Raw genomic sequence first — 23,349 nt, forward strand, 5'->3', positions numbered from 1 at the left:
CTCTCTCTCACACACACCCCTCTCTCTCACACAAACCTCTCTCACTCTCACGCACACACCCCTCTCTCTCACACACACCCCTCTCACTCTCTCTCACACACACCCCTCTCACTCTCTCACACACACCCCTCTCACTCTCTCTCACACACACCCCTCTCACTCTCTCTCACACACCCCTCTCACTCTCTCTCACACACACCCCTCTCACTCTCTCTCACACACACCCCTCTCACACACACACCCCTCTCACTCTCTCACACACACCCCTCTCACTCTCTCTCACACACACCCCTCTCACTCTCACGTACACACCCCTCTCTCACACACACACCCCTCTCTCTCTCTCTCTCTCACACACACACACACACCGCTCTCTCTCTCTCACACACACACACACACACACACACACACACACACACACACACCCCTCTTTCACACGCACACCACACACACCCCTCTCTCTCTCTCTCTCTCTCTCTCACACACACCGCTCTCTCTCTCTCTCACACACACACACACACACACACACACACACACACACCCTCTCAAATATGGAATCAATAAAGTGCCATATGTATTTTGAGCTTGTGAAACATTGTGTTTGTAAACTTTGAACTTGAACTTTGAACTTGCACATCTGTAAATAAAACTTGTACCTGTAGAAATATCTTGTCCATCTCAGAGAAAGTTTTGTGCATCTGCAACCCATTTTTGGATCTGTAGACATATCTCATGCATCTGGGAATACGTTTTGTACACACGGATAAAATTTGTGCTGTTCAACTTGACAACAGGAGGAGGAGGAGCCTGTCTGTTCAACTTCACAACAGAAGAAGGAGCCTGTCTGTCCAACTTCACAACAGAAAGAGGAGGAGCCTGTCTGTTCAACTTCACAACAGAAGGAGGAGCCTGTCTGTTCAACTTCACAACAGAAGGAGGAGCCTGTCTATTCAACTTCACAACAGAAGGAGGAGCCTGTCTGTTCAACTTCACAACAGAAGGAGGAGCCTGTCTGTTCAACTTCACAATAGGAGGAGGAGGAGCCTGTCTGTTCAACTTCATAACAGAAGGAGGAGCATGTCTGTTCAACTTCACAACAGGAGGAGGAGCCTGTCTGTTCAACTTCACAACAGAAGAAGGAGAAGCCTGTCTGTTCACTTCACAACAGAAGGAGGAGGAGCCTGTCTGTTCAACTTCACAACAGAAGGAGGAGCCTGTCTGTCCAACTTCACAACAGAAGGAGGAGGAGCCTGTCTGTTCAACTTCACAACAGAAGGAGGAGGAGCCTGTCTGTTCAACTTCACAACAGAAGGAGGAGGAGCCTGTCTGTTCAACTTCACAACAGAAGGAGGAGGAGCCTGTCTGTTCAACTTCACAACAGAAGGAGGAGGAGCCTGTCTGTCCAACTTCACAACAGAAGGAGGAGAAGCCTGTCTGTTCAACTTCACAACAGAAGGAGGAGGAGCCTGTCTGTTCAACTTCACAACAGAAGGAGGAGGAGCCTGTCTGTTCAACTTCACAACAGAAGGAGGAGCCTGTCTGTCCAACTTCACAACAGGAGGAGGAGCAGCCTGTCTGTTCAACTTCACAACAGAAGGAGGAGCCTGTCTGTCCAACTTCACAACAGGAGGAGGAGCAGCCTGTCTGTTCAACTTCACAACAGAAGGAGGAGGAGCCTGTCTGTTCAACTTCACAACAGAAGGAGGAGGAGCCTGTCTGTTCAACTTCACAACAGAAGGAGGAGGAGCCTGTCTGTTCAACTTCACAACAGAAGGAGGAGGAGCCTGTCTGTCCAACTTCACAACAGAAGCCCATCACCAAGCAATTCTGCACCTTTGTTGCCGTCCCAACAAACAGAGCGAATTTCTCAGCTAGTTTTCAATGTAGGGGTTTGGTCTCTCTCTCTCTGCCTGTGTGTGTGTGTGTGTGTGTGTGTGTGTGTGTGTGTGTGTATGTATGTGTGTGCTCTCATCTCACTCGATCTGCTAGCTTAGACACATAGGGCCATATCATTCACCGGCGCACAGGTGGGGCAAATTGTGTTAGCGTTTGCCCTGCCTGTCATTGCTCCCTTCCAACCAACGTACCTGCCAATTTCAGGCCGTGCACCCTTGCCAGCAAGATAGCAATCAGCTCTGTACCTTCATCTGCGCCCGTGGGTGTAAAAAGGAGGTGTGCAGCAAAAACTCTGACATTGAGCTACCTTCTGGTGGACTGGAAACAATTGCACTAAGATCATTTCAGCCTCTAGTCTTAGCACAGTGCAGGCTGGCGCAGTAGTATTTTAGAGTGTTTCAGGATGCACTGCTCGAATAGAAACCCATCTACAATAGATAAATGAATAAATCAACCAATCAATAAATCAACTGCAAAAACCTCTCGCTTCCTCTCTCACACACACAAACGCACGCATGCACACACACACACGCAAAATACAGTAGATAAACTTATTTATTTATTTTGCAGCGAGTGCTGTCCGTGGTCCTGAAAATGAGAAATGGAGATACAGTATAGGAGAGAGGTACATCGTATTAGGACTAGGGATGGTCCGATCCGATACTCAGTATCGGTATCGGAGCCGATCCGGCCAAAATCACTGGATCGGATATCTGGTGGGAAAAAGAAGTAGAATCCGATCCATTCATAGCCTAAACTATCTAAAGTAAATGCTTCACTAAACTTCGAGCACTGCGCCATCACGGACACAGATGAACAACCGCAGCATCGTGCATGTGAACAGAGTGAGATTGCACTGTGCGTTGTCACCACAGCTGTGTTGATCAAGGAAGAAAAAAAGCCATGTGCAATTTAATACGATGCGAGTGTTTTTAAGCATTGGAAACGTCAACACCGCGGCGCAGACTGCCTGCCTGCCTGATACCTGCCGGCAGGGGCGGACTGGGATCATAATTCAGGCCGGGCATTAGATACCAAGCAGGCCAGGCCGATATGGGCCGATGCGCGTGCCGGCGTCCGAAGGGTGGCGGCGGAAAATTTGGGCCGTTTGAAGCTCAATTTGGGCCGTTTGAAGCCAGATTTGGGCCGTTTGAAGCCCAATTTGGGTCGTTTAAAGCCCGATTTGGGCCGTTTGAAGCCCGATTTGGGCTGTTTGAAGCCCAATTTGGGCCGTTTGAAGCCCAATTTGGGCCAAGTCCAATTTTACAATGAGATGCACCCACTTTAACCCTGAATAAAGTAATAAAACCACTAGTAAACCAGTAGGCGGCGCCTGGCCTGCTGTTCAGTGAGTGGCCTGGCCTGGCCTGCAAAAAAAAAAAAAAATTTTTTTTTTTTTTTTTTTGTAGGCCAGGCCAGGCCAGGCCAGGCCAGGCCAGGCCAGGCCAGGCCAGGCCAGGCCAGGCCACCGGGCACCCTGCCTGCCGGTCACTGTATCACACACAAACCTGACAGCAACGTTACAGAGAGAGAGAGAGAGAGAAGATCAGATACAGATTCACTCCAACTCGACACCGGTGAGCCTCAAAACACACCGGCAGCCGCGTCAATTCCGCGCAGCACAGCATGCTATCACAATCAATAATAGGCTACGTTACCATTCCCAGAAGTGAAGTCAAATCTACGCACTTTCTGCATAACGGATCGGCCAGCAGCGATAAAGTTAGATGTTCTCTCTCCTGTTATAGTCCGGGAGCCGTGGGGTTGAACCTCGCTTCGTCGGATAAAGTTTTTTTCTCTGCTGATTCTTGTAGTTTGGGGGTATCTATTCAAAATACAGGAGGGTGCCCGGTGAGTACCCTTGAGCATTTTCAGATATTAACCCCTTAATTGCCAAAATTCCAGAAAATTAGGGATTTATGGGATTTCATGCAAAATACTCAAATCAAATGCATCCAATTTGTTTTCTCCAATGTCTATTCATAAAGGAGGTCATGTACAATATATCTCATTCCACATTAAATAATATTAACCCTTTTAGGCCGTGCCAGCAAAATCAACTGTTTATGACTATAGGGGTTGTGCTGGATGAGAACATCCATTGAGCCTTTGCTCATTGGCATGTAGAGATTCAGAGTAGATGATACACATTGGGAGGTGTGAAGGGCACATTTTGCTGCTGATGGTAGTTAAGCCTATTTGGATCTTGAGCGTCCTACCCTGAAACATGCACAGAACATTGTGCATGGCAAACCAGGCACTCCACAGTTGCACTTATTGGAGTTAAAAGGGTTTTGCAGCCACACCTGATCATCTCCAAAATGTAGTCTGGGACAAGTTTGCAATCTTCCGGTAGAGTGGTTGGGCTCAGTGACCTGTTGCATGTGTCTTTTTTTCCATCAAAATTCCTCAGTGTTCAATGCTAGTGGCAGATTTACATTGATATTTCAATATATTGCTTGAAAGTGGGCCCTCTTAACATTCTCAATGAATGCTTCATTCGCTGGCGGTAGAGCAGCTAAGTTTGGAGCAGACATGTGTCCTTTCCCTTTCTTTTCCTCCCAGACAAGTAGCCTTGTGTGTGACATGTCTGTGCTCTCATTTATACCAGAACAGGCTGAGATGAAGGCAGTGGCTTGGTCGGGGACCTGCTGGAACGGTGCACCCACATTGCTAATGGCAGATAGTTTTGAGGACTTTGATGACAGAGCCTTTTCCCAACCCATAGTAAGACGCTACAGTGTCACATCCCAATTATGGCATGGGCTGGTAAAAGGTTCTTCACAATTTGTGAATGCTTGGCCAGTGTTGACTTGATGTCCACTATTGCCCTTTCCTTGTGAGGCGATTCCATGATGTGTGGTGTACATCCAGTCCTTCCCGATGGTAATGGTGAAGGAGTAGGATGAACACATCTGTGTCATCAGAAACCACTGAGATTTGATGGGCTTCTCCAGCACACCTCAGGGCCTTTTGGACAATGATGTGTCAGTTTCTTCCTGTTGATTTTCTATATCATATTGGCTCCTTCTTTCTTCCAACCTGATCTCAATGGGGCATGGCTCCTCCCCTGTCACCACCAACTTGTGTTTGCTTGTCCTCTGTAGATGGAAAAGCTGATCCTTCCTGGGTCAGTTCCTCACATAAGAGCTACGAGATGGGTGTTTCTAGCTGACCCCTGTCTCTGTGACATCTCGGGTGATGGACTTGATACAGTACTGTAATCAGAGTAGCTGCCGAAGATGAGGTACACATCACTGTCTGATAGGTATGAATTCAGTCTTTTTTGATGAAATCGGCTATGGTGCCATCAGCTGGCCAGTGGATGTCCAAAGAAGGGCTGATCCATCAATGACACTGGCATTCCTCCTGGAGATTTTGACTTGGAATGACTTCTTCAGTGTAGACTTGGATTTACAAATTTGCAATCCGTCCTCATCCTCCCTAGACAACACTGTGATTACCCTTGAATCGATGGCATTTAGGTCATAAATTGTGGAGTTGTCAACTTGGATTGATTTGGTTGTTGTCATTGTCTTTACTTTGTTTGAGATGGTGTTGTAAAATCCCTCTGGCCAGGTCTTCTCAAAATCTTCTAACCTCCCCAATCATTACGGCACTGTCACTGGTGTTGGTGATCTTGATGTTCACTGTGCTTTTGCCCCTGGATGTTCGTTGGGATCCAATGGAGGCAGGTTTCCAGTTTCTGACAAAGTCCAGTCCTCTCCTTGACTTTGGCAACGGCTTAACCCATGGCTTTAGCCTCCACCTTGTGATAGAGATGAACCTTTGTAGTATCTGTCTCATCATCTTCCATCTCCTTCATGTCTGACTCAATCTTGCAGCATATGTGGTGGCTCAGAGCCCAGATCTTCAGTGCCTCTGACTTCATGGTTATTCCAATGATCCCTCCATCACTGTGGCCGTACCTCATGAAAGTAGTTATGAACTGGTTGATCCACAGGCCATTCCATATTCCACTAATGTGTCACATCACATGCTGCCCCTGGAGATAATTCCTTTGTGGAGGAAGCTTCTCCATGGAACGAAGATAGTAGAGGCCATACCAGACATGATTGACATGGCCAGCTGCAAAGTAGTAGGTAAGCATCTTCTGGAATGTGGTCAGATGGAGAAGCCAGTCACCCTCATGTTCAGCCCAGATGTATGACATCAGCATCAGCATCATTGGTTTCACCAAGACCTAAACCCAAAGTTTGGCTGTTCTGGTCTGACTCACAATCTGATCCATAAGGCTCTCATCAGGTCATCTGCTTTCTGGAAATTTCTTACCGGAACTCCAGAGAGCCCACTATCAGCCATCAGTGAACATAAAGCCCCAACAAAACTCATCAATGCGTGCATACCCCCAAGACGCTTTAAGCAGCGCACCCACATCTATAAGTGACATGTGTGTCTGTTTGTTTGAGGCGAGATGTGTGTGAGCCGAGATGCAGTGTCCCAGCCATTTTGAGTGGGGTGGCCCAGGTGGGGCACAGACTCAAGCAAGGGTGGCACTGATTGCAGCATTTAGGAAGGATGTAGAAAGGTTTTCCCTCGCCAAAATTTAGCCTAAGGTCACTCGCTTAAAGATTAGCCCGCTACAGCCTCTGAAAGACAGTATTGTTGGCCAGCACCCTCAGGATTTTGGGGTGGCCAAATTAGATTTAAGGGGTGGGCAGTGCCACCCCTGGCCACTCCCTAGAAACTCCCCTGCCAAGATGTGTGCACAGGATTTCAACAGTGCACCTAGAGCCCTCCCCTCGGCTATACAAGGAATTGATAGTGGAGACAGAAAGTGCCGCGGCTCAAAGACGGTGAAACATGCACATACGCATACATGCACGCACACACACATGCGCACACACAGTGCCAGAGAGAGGGGAGTGTGGGAGAAGGGTCTGACTTGCGCAAACCTGCACTGCTTCAACACCTAGGATTGATTTATCAGACTAAAAGTCCTCTGCTAATTGCATGTTTTTATTGGGGGTCGGAGGGGGGCACATGGGCGGGTGAATCAAATAGGCTACATTATACATGACCTCGTTGCTCCTTTATGAATAAACATTGGAGAAAGCAAATTTGATTTGAGGATTTTGCATGGAATCTCATAAATCCCTATTTTTAAGGGGATTTTGGCATTTAAGGGGTTAATATCTAAAAATGCTCAAGGGTGCTCACCGGGCACCCTCCTGTATTTTGAATAGGTACCCCCAAACTACAAGAATCAGCAGAGAAAAAAACTTTATCCGACGAAACAAGGTTCATCAAAAAAACTGCCTTTGGCTCCCGGACTATTAGTCCTTATTATAATTAATCCCAAAAGTCAAAATCTTCATTGAAAACAGCAAATAAAACTAGATTAGGCCATGTACCCGTGTTTACAAACACCATGATCCGTGAACTGCGCTCCGCCCCTTGTTTCACACAACATGCAAGTAGGGGTAACCTCGCGTCACCAGGCTCTCTCTCGGGACTCGGGGAGACCAGGGACAGTTATAACAAGGACGTGTGTGTGTGTGTGTGTGTGTGTGTGTGTGTGTGTGTGTGTGCGTGCGTGCGTGTGAAGGCTTAAAAAGAAGCAGCAGCATTATTGCATTACTGAGTCTATGTTCTGGGCTATAGCCTTTCATTTAAGGAATATTGTTCCACAGATTGAACATGCTGTTTAGATGGCTGGGTTAAGCAAAGTGCATTGGTACATTTATTATTAACAGCTTAGTTGTATAAGCGAGGGAAAAAGATCGGATCGGATTGATATCGGTATCGGCAGACACTCAAGATTGTGGTATCGGTATCGGATCGGATATGGAAAAAGTGGTATCGTGCCATCCCTAATTAGGACCCCCACACACACACACACACACACACACACACACACCCACACACACACACAAACTAAAAACATGACAATGTGTAAATCTAAAACTATACAATATAAACAAGACGAAATACAAAAAATATTTAAACAGTACTACAAATTAGGGTTGTGCCGATCGGATCGTATATTGCCGACTCAATGGCTGAAATGACGATTGATTTTCCCTAGCCGATCTCAATCGCCCCCGCCCCCCGTGTGTGGCTGCTCCCTGACAGCAGCAGAGATCTGACGCAGCAGTTTGACTGAGCAGACCATTAACAAACGCTACTAGCCTACTGCATTCAAACATGTTTCTGATGTCCGCAACGAGCCCTAGCTGCCACCAAAATCTTTAATTACAAATCTCCCTGCCGTCGCCCGAGCCATCTCCTCTCGTCTTCTCTTCTCATTCTCCACATGCCGCCCCGCCTGCCATGCAAAACTACTCTGTGCTCAGCTCCATAAGAGTAACGTTATATGTAGATGTAGGCAGGCACAATGACAGATGAATAAAAAGTTGTTATACCGTAGTTTTGCGCCGCTGTCAGTCAGAGGCTGTAATTAATCGTCCTACCTGTCCGTCATGCAGTGCTGCGGGAGAATGAAAGCAATCTATTCCAGTCTGTCCAACCTTAATACCGATCTAATCTCAGTATGATATGCAGGGAAATATATTATAGTAGCTGATGTGTTTATCACGTTGTCCAGACAGTCTTGCTATAGCATAGCGTTATATTTTATTATACTTAACGCTGTAACTCTCACGATTCACAGACCCCTTATGAGGAGACCAGAACAGCCCGGAGGATATGGACCGCGGCATGACAGAAAAAGTGTTATTTACAGAGCGCATGCACCTTGCCCCGTTTGCGCCCATTATAGCCTGTTTGAGGAACCTACTCTGAGATAAATATCTTCTATGGGCATCCGAATGAAACCAAAGTTATTTGGGTGAGTAAAACATCATATTTTAAGCTGGAAATAAGGTCTGGGGTATAAAAAACTGGAATCCTCCTTTAAATACCAGCCTAATGCTATCTTCCCAACTGGCGTTAATTTTGCACTTTTCAAAACCAGGCCTTCCTTATTCAGTGCGCCGACTCCCCTACCAAATGCCACACACAGACACACATGTGCATCTCCCAGCATGCATTGAGGCTTAATACATTTTGATAAGAAAAAGCAACCACATCAGCCTAAGTAGGCTAAGTGGTAGATAGAAATAATAGTTATGTTAACACAACATGCAATTCTAGAACATTTCAATATTGGACAAAGTAAAACTTAAAAATCAAAACACAACCCTATGTGAAACATGTAATCCAGGCCCTATATATATATGCGTCGCAAATACGTGTTATAGTCGAGTGACAACTGTAACACCGTTGTACTGTGATGTCCGCTCCAACAAGACATAGCTTATTTGACACGTACTTTTTCAACAAAAACACATTTATGCCATGACTTTACATAATCTATATTTATGTCGCATCATTTAGCCTGTGCTGTGATGTGCAGGAGCAGCAGGAAGCCTACAAGTTATAAGCTTGCCCTGAATGAGCAGAGTGGGGGTGCTTGTTCACTATTGTGAAAGTTATGTTTACAACATATAAAGATCATGGAAGTGGATGGTATCAGGAATGTCACCGATAGTTAACGTTCTATATTGTACAGGGAGACCTGCTGAACAGATCTGTAATTGCCTGGCTGTAGGTTGAATCGTTTTATTCAGGCTATGATCTGTGATGCGCTGATATCCAAATTGGCAAGAAGAGATGACAGCATGCAGCCGCAACCTGGAATGGATTGAGTGGATCGGAGCTTGGAAAGGAAGAATGTCATTGCGTAACTGCAGTTCACCAATGGCCACAGTTGTGAATAATTCTACGCTTAAAAGGCGTGGTTAAATGGTTTAACGCCGGCTTTAGCGCTGAGGGGAAATTAGGGAATGCGCCTGACCACGCCCACTAATAGCGCTGCGTCCAGCCTTAAACGCTAATTTAAGGCCAGGGGAAAGATAGAGCCCTACAACTCTCAGAGGAGGAAGGAGGAATGGCATTACCTAATTTCAAGGATTACGGTACTTTTATGCAGCCCAGATCAAACAATTAATTAACATGTGTAACCCAACATTTCATGCCAGGTGGAAGGATACTGAACTTTCTATTATGAATGACCCCCCCAATTCACGCAGTATTGACTCACAAAAATCTGGGAACATTTATAGATAAGGTGCAAAGCCCATGGATTAAAGCTCAATTAAAAATCTGGAATGCGATGAGAGGAGAATCATAAATTTGATCAGAAATGACAAATAATTAAATTGTGTGCCTGTGACCCTAATTTCAGACCTAATATAAGGGATCATAGTTTGAAATCCTGGATTCCAAAAGGTATAACAACATTTTACTCTCTTAGGGGAAGATTTAAAAGACTTTGAAACGTTGAGGAAAGAACACCTAGAAAAATCAGATCTTCAGGTATTTCCAGATACGGAATCATTTTGAACGTAACATTAAGAATAACACAGACTTTAACGATCCCATACTAAAGATATTTATTGGTGCTTACCAAAATGATTCAAATAAAGGTGTAATCTCTAGATTATATAGAGGGCTTTTGGCAACAACAAAAATCTCACTCTACAGAATATATTAAAGAAAAATGGGAAATAGACAGTGATCTTTCAATCTCAAGTGAAGATTGGCTTGATATTTGTAAATCCCATTGGAAATGCACCAACTCTCAGGGTGTTTTATTTAGAAATTTGTTTTATTTTGACAATTGACCGGATGCTCTATGCCGTAAGAGGCATAACATTAACAAGGCATATGATAACTTGAGATGGTTGCTTTTTATTTATATTATTTCTTTTTATTTTCCATCGGAAAGTCAAGTTATTTATTTGTAGGCTCCAAATCCTCTTATTTCACCCAATGGCCTTTGTGCCCTGGCATGTGGCCTTTGTGCCCTAAAAAAAAGTGTGACACCGAAAACCAATAGCCTTGCCCCTAAAATACACACACAGACTAACCTGAGGGTTCTGCAAGAAGGTGGCCTTGTGGTTGATGCAGCCTCCGGAGCGGTTGCGGAGAGGGTCCTGCCGGTGGACCCAGGAGCCCCTCATCACCTCCTCCTCCCAGGTCTTGTGGATGCTCAGGTAGGAGGTGTTGATGAGGCGGCACAGGATCAGGTCGGTGAAGTACTGGCAGAAGTCGTCAAACGTCATCCTGTATGAGGGCAGGAGAAGGACAGGAGAGAAGATACTGGAGAGAGTGGACACCGACTGGAGGGCAAAGCTCGGAGGGAAGACCTCGAATAGTGCAAATGAGGAAGGGAAATGGAGGAAATGAGATAAGGAACAGAGGGAAGTGTTACATGTTAAAGGGGAACTTGGATTTAGGGATTTTGATGACGTGGAAGGAGGTTAGGTTTGGACCGATATATTATAAAATATTTTGGGGGATTCATGGTGCCGATATCTTACAATTTGACCATTTTTACACAAAAAATCCCAAGGAAATTCAAGTATACAGAATTGTATTGTTGATAGGTGGAAAAGACCTGCCCATAGACAACTGAGACAACTGTTAGTATTAAACAATTACACAACAAATGTATAATCAATCAAACTGCATAATCCTATCCTATTATAAAAGGGAGCATGTGGGCAATGTTTGTTCTCTCTCTGTTTGTTTCAATTTTTATGCCGGCCACAGCTATGCCATTTTACGTGCGATCGGGCTGAAACTTTCAGGGGCATTAGGGCAGATCGGGCTGAAACTTTCAGGGGCATTAGGGCAGATTAATTGCCCTAATGCTGAGGCTATAGTTCAGTGATGATGTCATCAGTCTGTATATAAGTGATGGGAGTATAAGTAGGCAGCTCTGGTGTGTGAATAATTGTTTTTATTATCAAGATGGCCTTTCATTATTGAAAGTCGAAAATTAATTTAATTAAAATTAAAATAATTTCATTATTATTTATTAAAAGAAATATGTTTTACCGGCGCCTGTCTCTTTTAGAATGACACGTTTGTCCATGCGACGTTGCCGTAGGATCTGCGCACCAGAGCACGCAGTAGCTCTAGAAATGCTAGAAATGGCGTAGAAATGGTCTTAAACTGTCGATATTACAGCAACACAGCCACAAGGAAAAGGATTCAAGGCTTGTTACTGCATGAAGAAAAGCTGATTCTGATTCTGTCTAATGTTCCCTGGGCCATCTCGGCGCTACGCTAATGCTAACGTTAGCATAGGCTAACGTAGGCTCAGGTCTGGCTGCCTAATGACAATAGTGTGCCAAAGTCACCCCCTCTCCCTCTCCATAGGATTTCATCAACCATTCATTTTTCAATAGACCTTGCGTAAAATGCGTATACAAATTGTTTTGGTCAAACCAAGCGATTCAACTATACTTAGATTCAGAGGAGACCATGTAAAATTTTACTTGCATTTTTTTTATTTTTTAGGGGTGGGCGAATTTCGACAAAAAAATCGACTTTGGCACAGCAAATTTCGACTAGTGATTTTGCTAGAAATGCCCATCCCTACTTTGTATCATTAATAATCTCGGTAATATTAGCACATGGGCAGTGTTTACCTTCTCTCTCTGTTTACCTCAGAGATCTCCCACTTCCTCCTCTGGCAAAGCACTCCATTGTGCGTGATTTCGAATCGCACATAGGTTACGCAAAAACCACGCCCTGTGCCCGCCTACGCAGCAGTCAAGCGCCGGGATTGGCCAGGAAGGGGGGGGGGGGGGGGTAGGGGGGGCTAGGGCTATGTGCTGTAGCCTATTGTATTTTTCATTTTATATTTTTCATTTGCAGGTTAAACTGTCAGCTGAGCTCTGTTATTGAAGCTTTGGCTAAAGGCCTGAATTTTACAATGATGTTTTGAATTAAATGTTTAAAAATGGATTGTGTGTTAAAAGCTTGTGTTACGTTTTCATTGGCGTTATTACAGTAATTTATTTTCAATGTCCGCTATCAAGAGCAATTTGGTTAATAAAATCGCTGGGCTGGGCACAGTGTTTGTGGTGTGTGGGAAATGTGTTAAAAGCTTGTGTGTTACGTTTTCATTACACTAATAATTCATTTCAATGTCCGCTATCAAGAGCAATTAATTCAGTTGGTTCATGAAATCACTGGGCTGCGTGCCTGCAGTGGTTGTGGTGTGGGAGATTCCAGCTGTCAAAAGAAGACAAAAGACTTGCTCCTGGCCAATCCCGGCGCTTGACTGCTGCGTAGGCGGGCACAGGGAGTGGTTTTTGTGTAACCTATGTGCGATTCGAAATCACGCCTCCGTTGTGACGCCTTTTACTTCACAACCGCGTCACGACGGAAGTTCTGCTCGAGACGCGGAATCTGCTCCGACGGCGGCTGTTATTGTTTATTTGTATTTTTTAAGTATGCAAACATCCACGAGAATCACATGGAGAGCCTTAACGAGCCTTAATGACCTTCAGCTGGTGGGGGCGGAGTTTCTGCAGGAGGATTTAACAGAGAGAGAACGTAAACACTGCCCATGTGCCAAGATTATATATGATACAAAGTGGGTTGATCATTGGTAAAGCCATCCTTTAAAAAAGAAAGGAGCAATAGCAACATATATCGGTCTAACCCTAATTGAGATGATTTGAGAAACAGGAAAATGGCCGGAACAGATATGACTCTCACCAGAACTCGCCGTCGTCCTGCACGGTGACGCCCAGCTTTTCTCTCTCGCTCTTGCTCACCTTCTTCCACTCCTCTGAACTGCAGTGAACACATCCCTTCAAACGTTATCATTAAACAGCAGTGAACACATCCCTTCAAACGTTATCATTAAACAGCAGGGAACACATCCCTTCAAACGTTATCATTAAACAGCAGGGAACACATCCCTTCAAACGTTATCATTAAACAGCAGTGAACACATCCTTTCAAACATTATCATTTGGTATAGAAGCAAACAGCAGTGAACACATCCCTTCAAACGTTATCATTAAACAGCAGGGAACACATCCCTTCAAACATTATCATTAACCAGCAGTGAACACATCCCTTCAAACGTTATCATTTGGTATAGAAGCAAACAGCAGTGAACACATCCCTTCAAACGTTATCATTTAGTATAGAAGCAACAGCAGTGAACACATCCCTTCAAACGTTATTGTTATAATGTGAGCATTATATTAATGTATTGCTAATGGTAAATACAGCCTTGCGCCCGCTAGGGCTAGCTGTTTGTAAATAGATCCTATTTTGCAAGGGTTGCTGGGATACGGGGTTGACTTCAGCTGGTCTGAGATCTGCATGTTGGTGTTCGTCCGCTCCTTGCATAATACAAGACGTGCCACTGTCTGTGTATAAATATATTTTCTGCCGTTCTAATATAAAGTACAACTGAGCACATTAAGTTGTTAAGTTGTTTTTCCAAGCTGAAGTTACCACATATTTGTGGCGACGAGGTGAAACTGGTTTCATGGCATGAAGACCCGAGCATCGCGTTTGTTTTGTTCTTAGCATTAGCTAAGCTACAGTGTGCAAGCTAGCTTGGCGGCTACCTATGAGTGGTGGTGAAGAGTCGGCAGAGGAGCGGGGCAGTGACGCCACAGAGCCAGCAGACGTGCCTGGCGCTCGGATGGCTACGTTTGGGACTATCGGTCAATATGTGGAGGGAGACGAAGATTGGACCGAGTATGAGGAGAGGTTGGGACACTTTTTCCTTGCAAATGGGATTGATGAGGAGGCTAAGCGGCGCTCCATTCTCCTGAGTGTGTGTGGGGTAAAGCTGATAAGAAACAGCCACACCACGGAAACCGGGGGATATCCCATATGATGAACTGGTCCAGCTCGTGGGGAACCACCACAACCCAAAGCCTTCTGTGATCGTCCAAAGGTTTAAGTTCCACAGCCTTTTCAGGAAGCAAGGTCAGTCCGTGGCCAACTTTGTGGCTGAGCTACAGCAGCTTTCAGAGCAATGTGATTTCGGGGCAGTGCTGGACGCAGGGGCGGAGCGACTCTATCAGCCCAGAGGGGGCGAAGCTCTTAGGGGGGCCCCCTATCAAATTTTTTTTTTCTTCTTAAATCTTTGTGCCTTTTTTGCATGTTTGAATCTGTTTTAGCCCTATTTAGTGGAATATCTCATTTTAAACACACCAATGTTATTGTCTATTGATTTAATTCCTCTCACACTCACACCACTGACTTTATTAAATAATGTCATTTTAAGTCACAACTGTAAGCTGTCTCTAAAGCAAAAACCTCCTTCTTCATCTCTGAAATCCAGTCCTCTGCATCCAATCCCAGTAAACTGTTCGCCACCTTCTCCACGCTCCTCAACCCTCCCTCCCCTCCCCCTCCCTCCTCCCTCTCTGCTGATGATTTTGTAACCTTCTTTACTAAAAAGGTGGATGACATCAGCTCCTCCTTCCATCCTCCAGGCACCCTCACTAACATTCCCGACTCCAATCCTGCTCCTCGGCCCCCTGTCCCTGGATTTCCTTCCTTCTCTCCTCTCTCTCCTGATGAAGTGCTTAAACTCATCAGCTCAAACCGAGCCACTTACTGCCCCTCGATCCTATCCCTTCCTCTCTCCTCCAAACCATCTCACCTAACATATCTCCCTTCCTCACTACCTTCATTAACTCCTCTCTGTCCTCTGGTCTTGTCCCGCCTGCTCTAAAGACTGCAAGAGTCAAGCCTCTGCTTAAGAAACCCTCCCTTGACCCTACTGCTATTCACAACTACAGACCTGTCTCTCTTCTCTCATTCCTTTCCAAAACCCTCGAACGAGCAGCGTCCGAACAACTTTCTCTCTATCTCTCCCAAAATGACCTCCTGGACCCTCTGCAGTCCGGTTTCAAGGCCTCTCACTCCACCGAGACAGCTCTTCTTGCTGTCACAGAGGCCCTTCACACTGCTAAGGCCTCATCCCTCTCTTCTGTTCTTGTCCTCCTTGACCTGTCTGCTGCCTTCGATACAGTCAACCACCAAATCCTTCTTTCCACTCTGTCTGACCTCGGCATTTCAGGTTCTGCACTCTCCTGGTTTGCTTCCTACCTCTCGAACCGCTCATACCAGGTCTCATGGAGAGGGTCCCTCTCCAGATCCTGTCCTCTTACCACCGGTGTCCCCCAGGGCTCAGTCCTGGGCCCCTTACTTTTCCTTCTCTATATCAGATCTCTTGCCTATGTGATCTCTTCTCATGGCTTTTCTTATCACTGCTATGCTGATGACACCCAGCTTTTCCTTTCCTTCCCCCCCTCTGACACTCAAATCGAGGCTCGCATCTCTGCATGCCTCAAAGACATTGGCGACTGGATGTCTGCCCACCACCTCAAGCTCAACCTTGGTAAGACCGAGCTACTCTTCCTCCCAGGAAAAGACTGCCCTCTCGCAGATCTCTCCATCTCCATTGACAACACCACTGTACTTCCCTCCCAAACAGCTAAGAACCTTGGGGTGATCCTTGACAACCAGCTGTCTTGCTCTGCCAACATAGCTGCTACAGCACGCTCCTGTAGGTTCTCTCTCTACAACATCCGCAAAATCCGTCCCTTTCTCACAAGAGAAGCGACTCAACTCCTGGTCCAGTCTCTTGTCTCCTCCCGCCTGGACTACTGCAACGTGCTCCTGGCCGGCCTACCTGCCACCGACATCCGACCGCTTCAGCTCATTCAGAACGCTGCAGCCCGTCTGATATTCAACCAACCCAAATTCTCTCACGTCACTCCCCTCTTCCAGGAGCTCCACTGGCTTCCCATCTCGGCCCGCATCAAATTCAAGACACTGGTACTGGCCTACAGGGCAGTACACCAGTCAGCTCCCCGGTACCTGCAATCCATGGTCAGGTTCCAAACCTCTCAGCGCTCCCTTCGCTCCTCCACCAGTGCAGGTCGCCTCGCCCCTCCTTCGCTACGGGGGCTCAAAAGTCGCTCATCCCGATCTCGACTCTTCTCGTCCCTGGCACCTCAATGGTGGAACGAGCTTCCACCTTCGGTCAGGACAGCTGAATCACTGCCGATCTTTCGGAAAAGACTAAAGACACACCTTTTCAGGCTCCATCTGGGCCCTTCTTGATCTAACTTCGTTCTCTCTCTTTCTTTAAAAAAAGAAAAAAAAAAAAAAAAAAAACTAACCAACCTTGTACCACTAACCTAAACTTGTACCACTGTTCCTTCAGAAGTTGTAGTTGTCATAGACTGTGCTCCATAGTTGATTGCTCTATTGCTGACAAAAAATGTGTTATTGTAAGTCGCTTTGGATAAAAGCGTCTGCCAAATGACGTAATGTAATGTAAAATAGCTGATAGCCCCTATATCCGAAAACACAATTTGTCACTCATTGAGCCAAGTAATATTATGTCGAAGAAAGCCTACAGTAAAGCCACTTTACAGACAAGCTTGTTCTGAAGAAGAAAAAGAAAAACACAGGTTGCCAGCCAGGCCTCTTCAGATGTTTCAGCACCGAGGCACAGCCCTCGGTTCAGCACCACCGCAGATGGACAGCGACAGGCTGTCACAGACAGCACCCTGTCTGCCCCTGTCTCCCTCTCTCTCTCTCACACACAGACAGGCGCGGACTGCATAATCGGGCACGTCGGGCCAATGCCCGGTGGCCTGGCCTGGCCTGCAAAAAAAAAAAAAAAAAATTTGATGGGGGCCTGACGAGTGGGCCCGGGGCGGGCGCACCCTCTGCCCCGGTGTACGCTCCGCTACTGGCTGGACGACATGCTCCGTGACAGGCTGGTATGCGGCATCAACAATGACGCTATACAGCGCCGCCTGCTGGGGGAGGCCCCGCCCTTGACTTTCAAGAAGGCCCTGGAGATTTCCCAAGGTATGGAGATGGCTGCTAATAATGCCAAAGATATTCAGAAGGGAAATGGGGGGTCGCAGATGGCGACAGTGCACCAAGTCTGGAGAGAGACTGGTAAAGAGGAAAACATGCAGCAGACAAAACGGGTGGCGTGTTATCGGTGTGGGGGGACACACTATGCAAATGACTGCAAATTCAAAGATAGTGTCTGCCATGCTTGTAACAAAAAGGGACACCTAGCTAAAAAGTGCAGGAGTTCAAAAGGAAAAAACAAGCCTTGGCAGGGAAAGGCTAAACCGTCTCGGGCAGACACACATTGCCTAGAAGAGGATGATGAAGGAGAAGAGGCTAAATGCTCTTTTAACATGTTTGGAGTGGAAACGGATGAGGAGCCACCAGAGCCCTATTATGCCACAGTCGCTGTCGGAGGGCAGGACATTAAGTTTGAGGTTGATTCAGGAGCTACTGCATCGGTCATCAGTGAGGAGACCTACAGGATGATATGGGGGTCTGACCTGCCTCCCATCCGCCCGTCAAAGCTCAATAGTGGGGCTCAAAAAATGCACTTTCAATGTAAAATAGGTCGCTTCCGGAAAGAAGCGCCAAAATTTGCACAAATACTCCTTGTGGATTGTTATTTTGATAAAAGTAACTGGCCACGCAGAAATCTCGATCTTTCCAAGATGGCCGCCATTTCCCGCCCCAAAAACACTATTTTGGGGGCAACTTTGGGTAGAATTGTCCAATACGAATTATCTTGTTATCAAACCATACATTTATGACCACAGAGAAGCCAGATTTGTTCCATGTAAATTTCAAAATGGCTGCCATTTCAAAGATGGCTGCCATTTCAGCTATTTTTACCATAGGATTTCACTGTCCAGGGCGATTTTGATGATTCTGGTGTCAAATGACAGGTTTTTAACTATGGAAATTTAAAAATTATACATCAGAAATCATTTGTATATCTCCTTTTGCCATTTACTCTGCATATATTTTCAAAGTAATGTGAAAATATGCATAAACAACAGTATTTTAGCTGGGCTACTTGGAGCGGAGCACCAGCAACATGAGCAACTCAGGGGTCAGCCTGCCTAGCAGCTGTAGTGTCAAGGACTACTCCAGCGCCAGCCTGCACCACCTGCAGGACACTCAGGAGATGACCCCCCCCCTCATTGATTTCCTGTCCCCACCTTGACTCTCATTCTTTCAAAGCTATTAATTGTTTTAGCAAAAAATTATGTAATTACTTTACAGCAAGGTGTCCATTTATAAAAGTGGTAATTATTAGATCAAATGTACTTTATTAATTAACTCATTGAGTGCCAGCCACTTTTGGAAAACGGATGCTCCCAGTGCCAGAGTTTCAGAGCGTTTTCAGTGATTTCTCGAGGCCCACAGAATATTGTGTGATATTACTATGTAAACACCGAGCACACCCAGAGAACGATGAGACTCTCTTCTATCATCAGCAAAAAAAAGTTTATTGATATCATTTTCCGTTCTTTAGTTATGAGCCGGAGAAGATAGGTTGATTTCAGCAAAAAGAGACGTTTCAAATTAGAAGCTGAGATAATTAGCCTTTTGTGAAATGAAGCATTTCAAGCACATGACTGACTCTGAAGCTAATATTTTCTGATGTAGTCACACCTCAAAAATAATTTCCTTCAATAAAACAGTGAAAACAAAGGAATTTTGTTTGGCAAAATAATATTTTTTAGCTGCAACCAGCAGCGCTGGCCCCTGCGTGCGCTGCTGGTTGCAGCTTCTTGCTGGTCTTGATTTACTGCTGGTGGGCATCAGATATTCTAGCTTGTTTGCCAATCCTGTCCTGCTGTCTGGGTCAGTGTTGTATGCTGCCCTGCGTGCCCCACCCCGCTCAACTGCAAACCCCACCTCCGTGGGAGTGTCTCTGGTGGCTCTCTGCTGCGTTTGCTCTGTACTGAAAAGTGCGTTACATCCAGCTTTTTTACAGCGTTCCGCGTGTATTTGTCACCGGCTCCCATGCTTCCAGTTGAGAATAATAACAACTCCACAACTAATCATGCGGATGGGCTATCGCAGCGGACACGGAGGGGCTCAATTGTGGCAGCAGATTGGCTGCTGCAGGCACAGCTAACGTTATGCTTCATGCATATCGATGCATACGGATGCGATTTCCGTTTCCCCATGACTTCTTCTCTGTTTTTTCCTCGCCTTTCTGTAATCTGGAGAGCACTGTCGCCACCTAATGGGTCTGTAAAATAGCTTTTACACATTCAACATCCACCATACTTTCACAGGAGCCATAGATATATGGATTCTGCTATGAATGATAGCATAGCCTCCAGTGTTGCTGTGGACGAGCTACTCCCTCCACTTCCCACTGCAAACCCCCGTCCCCCGCAAACCCACTCCCTCCCCCCCCTCGTTTTTCTTGTTTCTCTGTGTATGTTAATTCCTTACATTTAACAACAAATGTTTATGTATTGTATAATATTCAAGTGTGCCATTATTCCTATTCAATCTAGTAATAATGTTAAAAGTCTTAATTTGAGTATAGAAGGTGATACCCATTCGTGTGTTGTTTTTGTCCCTCATGTTGTTTGTTAGAGGACCACAATGGAAACAAGCCTATGGCTTTATTGTGTTTATATCCTCGGTGATTATCTGTATTCCCTGTCTCATTGTTGACATTCACCAAATAAAGTCAATCAATCAATCAATCAGGAGATGGATCAGGCTTTAATCCACGTCCCACCGTCAAAAAACGCAATTGACGACTTTAGTCGTCATTGGCACTGAACGTTACTATTTGAATTGACGACTATAGTCGTCATTGGCACTCAATGAGTTAATAGATTAATGTATTTATTTATTTATAGCTTATGCAAATTCAATTGTAACCAAATAATCGCTCCCTGTGAAAATAAAATGTCAATTTCCTATACATTTCTAATAAAAGTTGTGCTAAAATACTGTTGTTTATGCATATTTTCACATTACTTTGAAAAGATATGCAGAGTAAATGGTAAAAGGAGATATACAAATGATTTCTGATGTATAATTTTTTAATTTCCATAGTTATTTGACACCAGAATCATCAAAATCGCCCTGCACAATGAAATCCTATGGTAAAAATTGCTGAAATGGCAGCCATCTTTAAAATGGCAGCCATTTTGAAATTTTCATGAAATAAATCTGGCTTCTCTGTGGTCATAAATGTATGGTTTGATAACAAGATCATTCATATTGGAAAATTCTACCCAAAGTTGCCCCCAAAATAGTGTTTTCAGGCTGGAAATGGCGGCCATCTTGGAAAAAAATAAAATTTCTGCGTGGCCAGTTACTTTTATCAAAATAACAGTCCACAATGAGTATTTGTGCCAATTTTGGCGCTTCTTTCCGGAAGCCAGGGCTCCAAAGTGCGACCTATTAGGTCGCATGTGCCACCTAATTTCAAAATGTGCGAGTTAATTTGCAATCAGGTCGCACTCGTGCGACTTGGGAGAATGAGAGAGGATAATATTTTTTTCCCCCCCAACCAATCGCCTGCTTCAGATCGCATCTTTCTGTCCCCTCTGCTCCCCGTCTGCCTGCGCGTGCCTCTGTGCTGCAAGACAGCGGTTACGTCACTCACTCACAATACACACACCGGGTAGTGGCGAAAAAGTGTTTGGAAGTTGCACTCTCTCTATAGCGAAAGCAGCTTGGGCGAGAACAAACAGCAGAGCAGCTAACATGGCGTCGCCTGTCTGGCAATTTTACAACTTGTTGCCGTTTGCATTGTGTGCTCAAAGGAGATACCGCATGGGCGAATGTGACAATCCGCCAGGAGAATGGATATCACTTTGTAGTTAGTCAAACTCAGGCATGCGCTGCGCTGCGCACGGAGGGAAGAGGCGCAACAGAGTGAAGCCTGCCCTGTACCCCGCGGCCTCTCACCAGGCAAGACCGCGGCTTCACCAAACACCCTGCGGCCTAGCGGAGCGCTGCAGCTCAACTAACTACAGGAGCTTGCTGAGCAGCGGACTTTTTTCACTCTGAAAACAATTGAAACCACCGCCACGAGTCACGACTTTATTTCACCAGAGGCGAAGTCAGCAACACAAAGACTGATGGAAATAACAGTCAGCAACGACAGCAAGAAACGAAAAGAAATAAATGCAAAGCTAATGGAATTCATATGTCTTGATCAGCAGCCGCTGTCTGTTGTGGAAGACCTCGGGTTCAAACGCCTCATATCCTGCTTGGATCCACGTTACACGCTGCCAGGACGTAAATATTTAACTGACGTTTGCCTGCCGGAATTATACCAAATTGTTTACAAGCACATCGAGAGCCTTATGAAAGACAACACCACGTCAATCAGCTTCACGACTGACATTTGGAGTTCGAGTGTCTGTCCTATGTCCATGCTGAGCCTAACTGCGCAGTTTATTGATGAAAAGTTCGACCTGAACAAAGTTGTACTTCACTCACAAGAGTTTTCTGGGTCACACACCGCGGAGCTATCGCTGCAGCTTTCACAGACATGTTCCAAGCTGTGTTGGTGCACATGTTGTGTACATAGTATTATATTTTTTGTTTTATAAGACTATTTATTTTTCCACAGGAAAGTTACAGTATACAGTCTACTCTGTAATAAATAATAATAAAACGGTTGCCAACTCATGATACTTTCTCATCTCCTAATTTTAATACTTAATATACAATGTCGATGTTGTTAAGAATAATTAAATATATGAATAATGCGACACAATAAATAGAAGGCTTGAATTGATGGATTTGACGCGGTGATCGGCCATATCGGGATCGGCAGATACTGCTTCCAGTGATCGGTGATCGGCCTCAAAAAAGCTGATCGGAGCATCTCTACGTATTAGTGTTGAGGGTCCAGCACTGGAGGACTATGATGCCAGGCAGGATGTTAAGGTGTGGTTCTCCAAGGGAAAGGCCCCCAGGAGGCCTGATGAAAAGGTTATGTGTTAATTGTCACACGGTAAAAAAATATGGTGCTACCTAATTTATTTTTGTGCTACCTAATGAAACAGTAGGTAGCACTAGTGCTACCTGGAAAAAAACGAGTTTGGAGCCCTGCCGGAAGCGACCTATAGGTGCTGTTTTGAGCCCCACTACAAACTCAGGACTTACACAGGGCAGCCCATACCTCATTTAGGGGTGCTATATGTGAACATAGCAGCTGAAGGCCAGAAGGCACGCGCCAGGCTGGTGATAGCTAAAGGCAGCGGGCCCAGGCTTATGGGCCGTGATTGGCTCCGCAAAATCCGACTCAACTGGCATGACATTAAGTACGCAAGCACGAAAGACACGATCGAGGACATGCTGCAACAGTACAGTGATGTGTTCAGGGACGAGCTGGGCACATTGAAAGGGGTCACAGTGAAACTTCATGTTGACCCCGAAGCAAATTCGCAAGCCGAGGCCTCCTGCCCTATGCCATGAAGAGCAAAGTCGAGGATGAGCTGGAACGTTTACAGAGGCAGGGAATCATTGAACCTGTCCAGTTTTCAAAGTGGGTGGCTCCCATTGTTCCAGTTTTGAAAGGGGACAGATCAGTAAGGATTTGTGGGGACTACAAGGTTACGGTGAACCGGGCCTCTGAGCTGGAGGAGTACCCCTTGCCGCGGGTGGATGACCTGTATAAATGCAGGCCATTTACCATTTTGAAACCCCCAACCCCCCACTGTCCTCTATCGTTTCCCAGAAAATGTAAACATTTCTCTGATTGGATAAAAATTGGCGCCGACCTCCCACTATCCAATCAGAGAAAAGTTTACATTTTCT

The 23,349-nt window shown here is 45.5% G+C and overlaps 1 protein-coding gene across 2 annotated transcripts in view; it reads right to left on the minus strand.

Annotated features, from left to right (window-relative positions):
• capn5b (calpain 5b) overlaps positions 1-23,349 on the minus strand; it is a gene marked incomplete at both ends in the record, with an annotated part of 156,657 nt that overhangs the window by 20,078 nt on the left and 113,230 nt on the right. For both annotated transcript variants that reach the window (XM_083634584.1, XM_083634583.1), the window contains 2 exons: positions 10,791-10,986; positions 13,438-13,515. In XM_083634584.1, the coding sequence (XP_083490710.1) occupies positions 10,791-10,986; positions 13,438-13,515 (274 nt within the window). The remainder of the gene's footprint in view (positions 1-10,790; positions 10,987-13,437; positions 13,516-23,349) is intronic.

The sequence above is a fragment of the Poromitra crassiceps genome (genome assembly GCF_964638095.1).
Source record: "Poromitra crassiceps genome assembly, chromosome: 1".
Classification (NCBI taxonomy): domain Eukaryota; kingdom Metazoa; phylum Chordata; class Actinopteri; order Beryciformes; family Melamphaidae; genus Poromitra; species Poromitra crassiceps.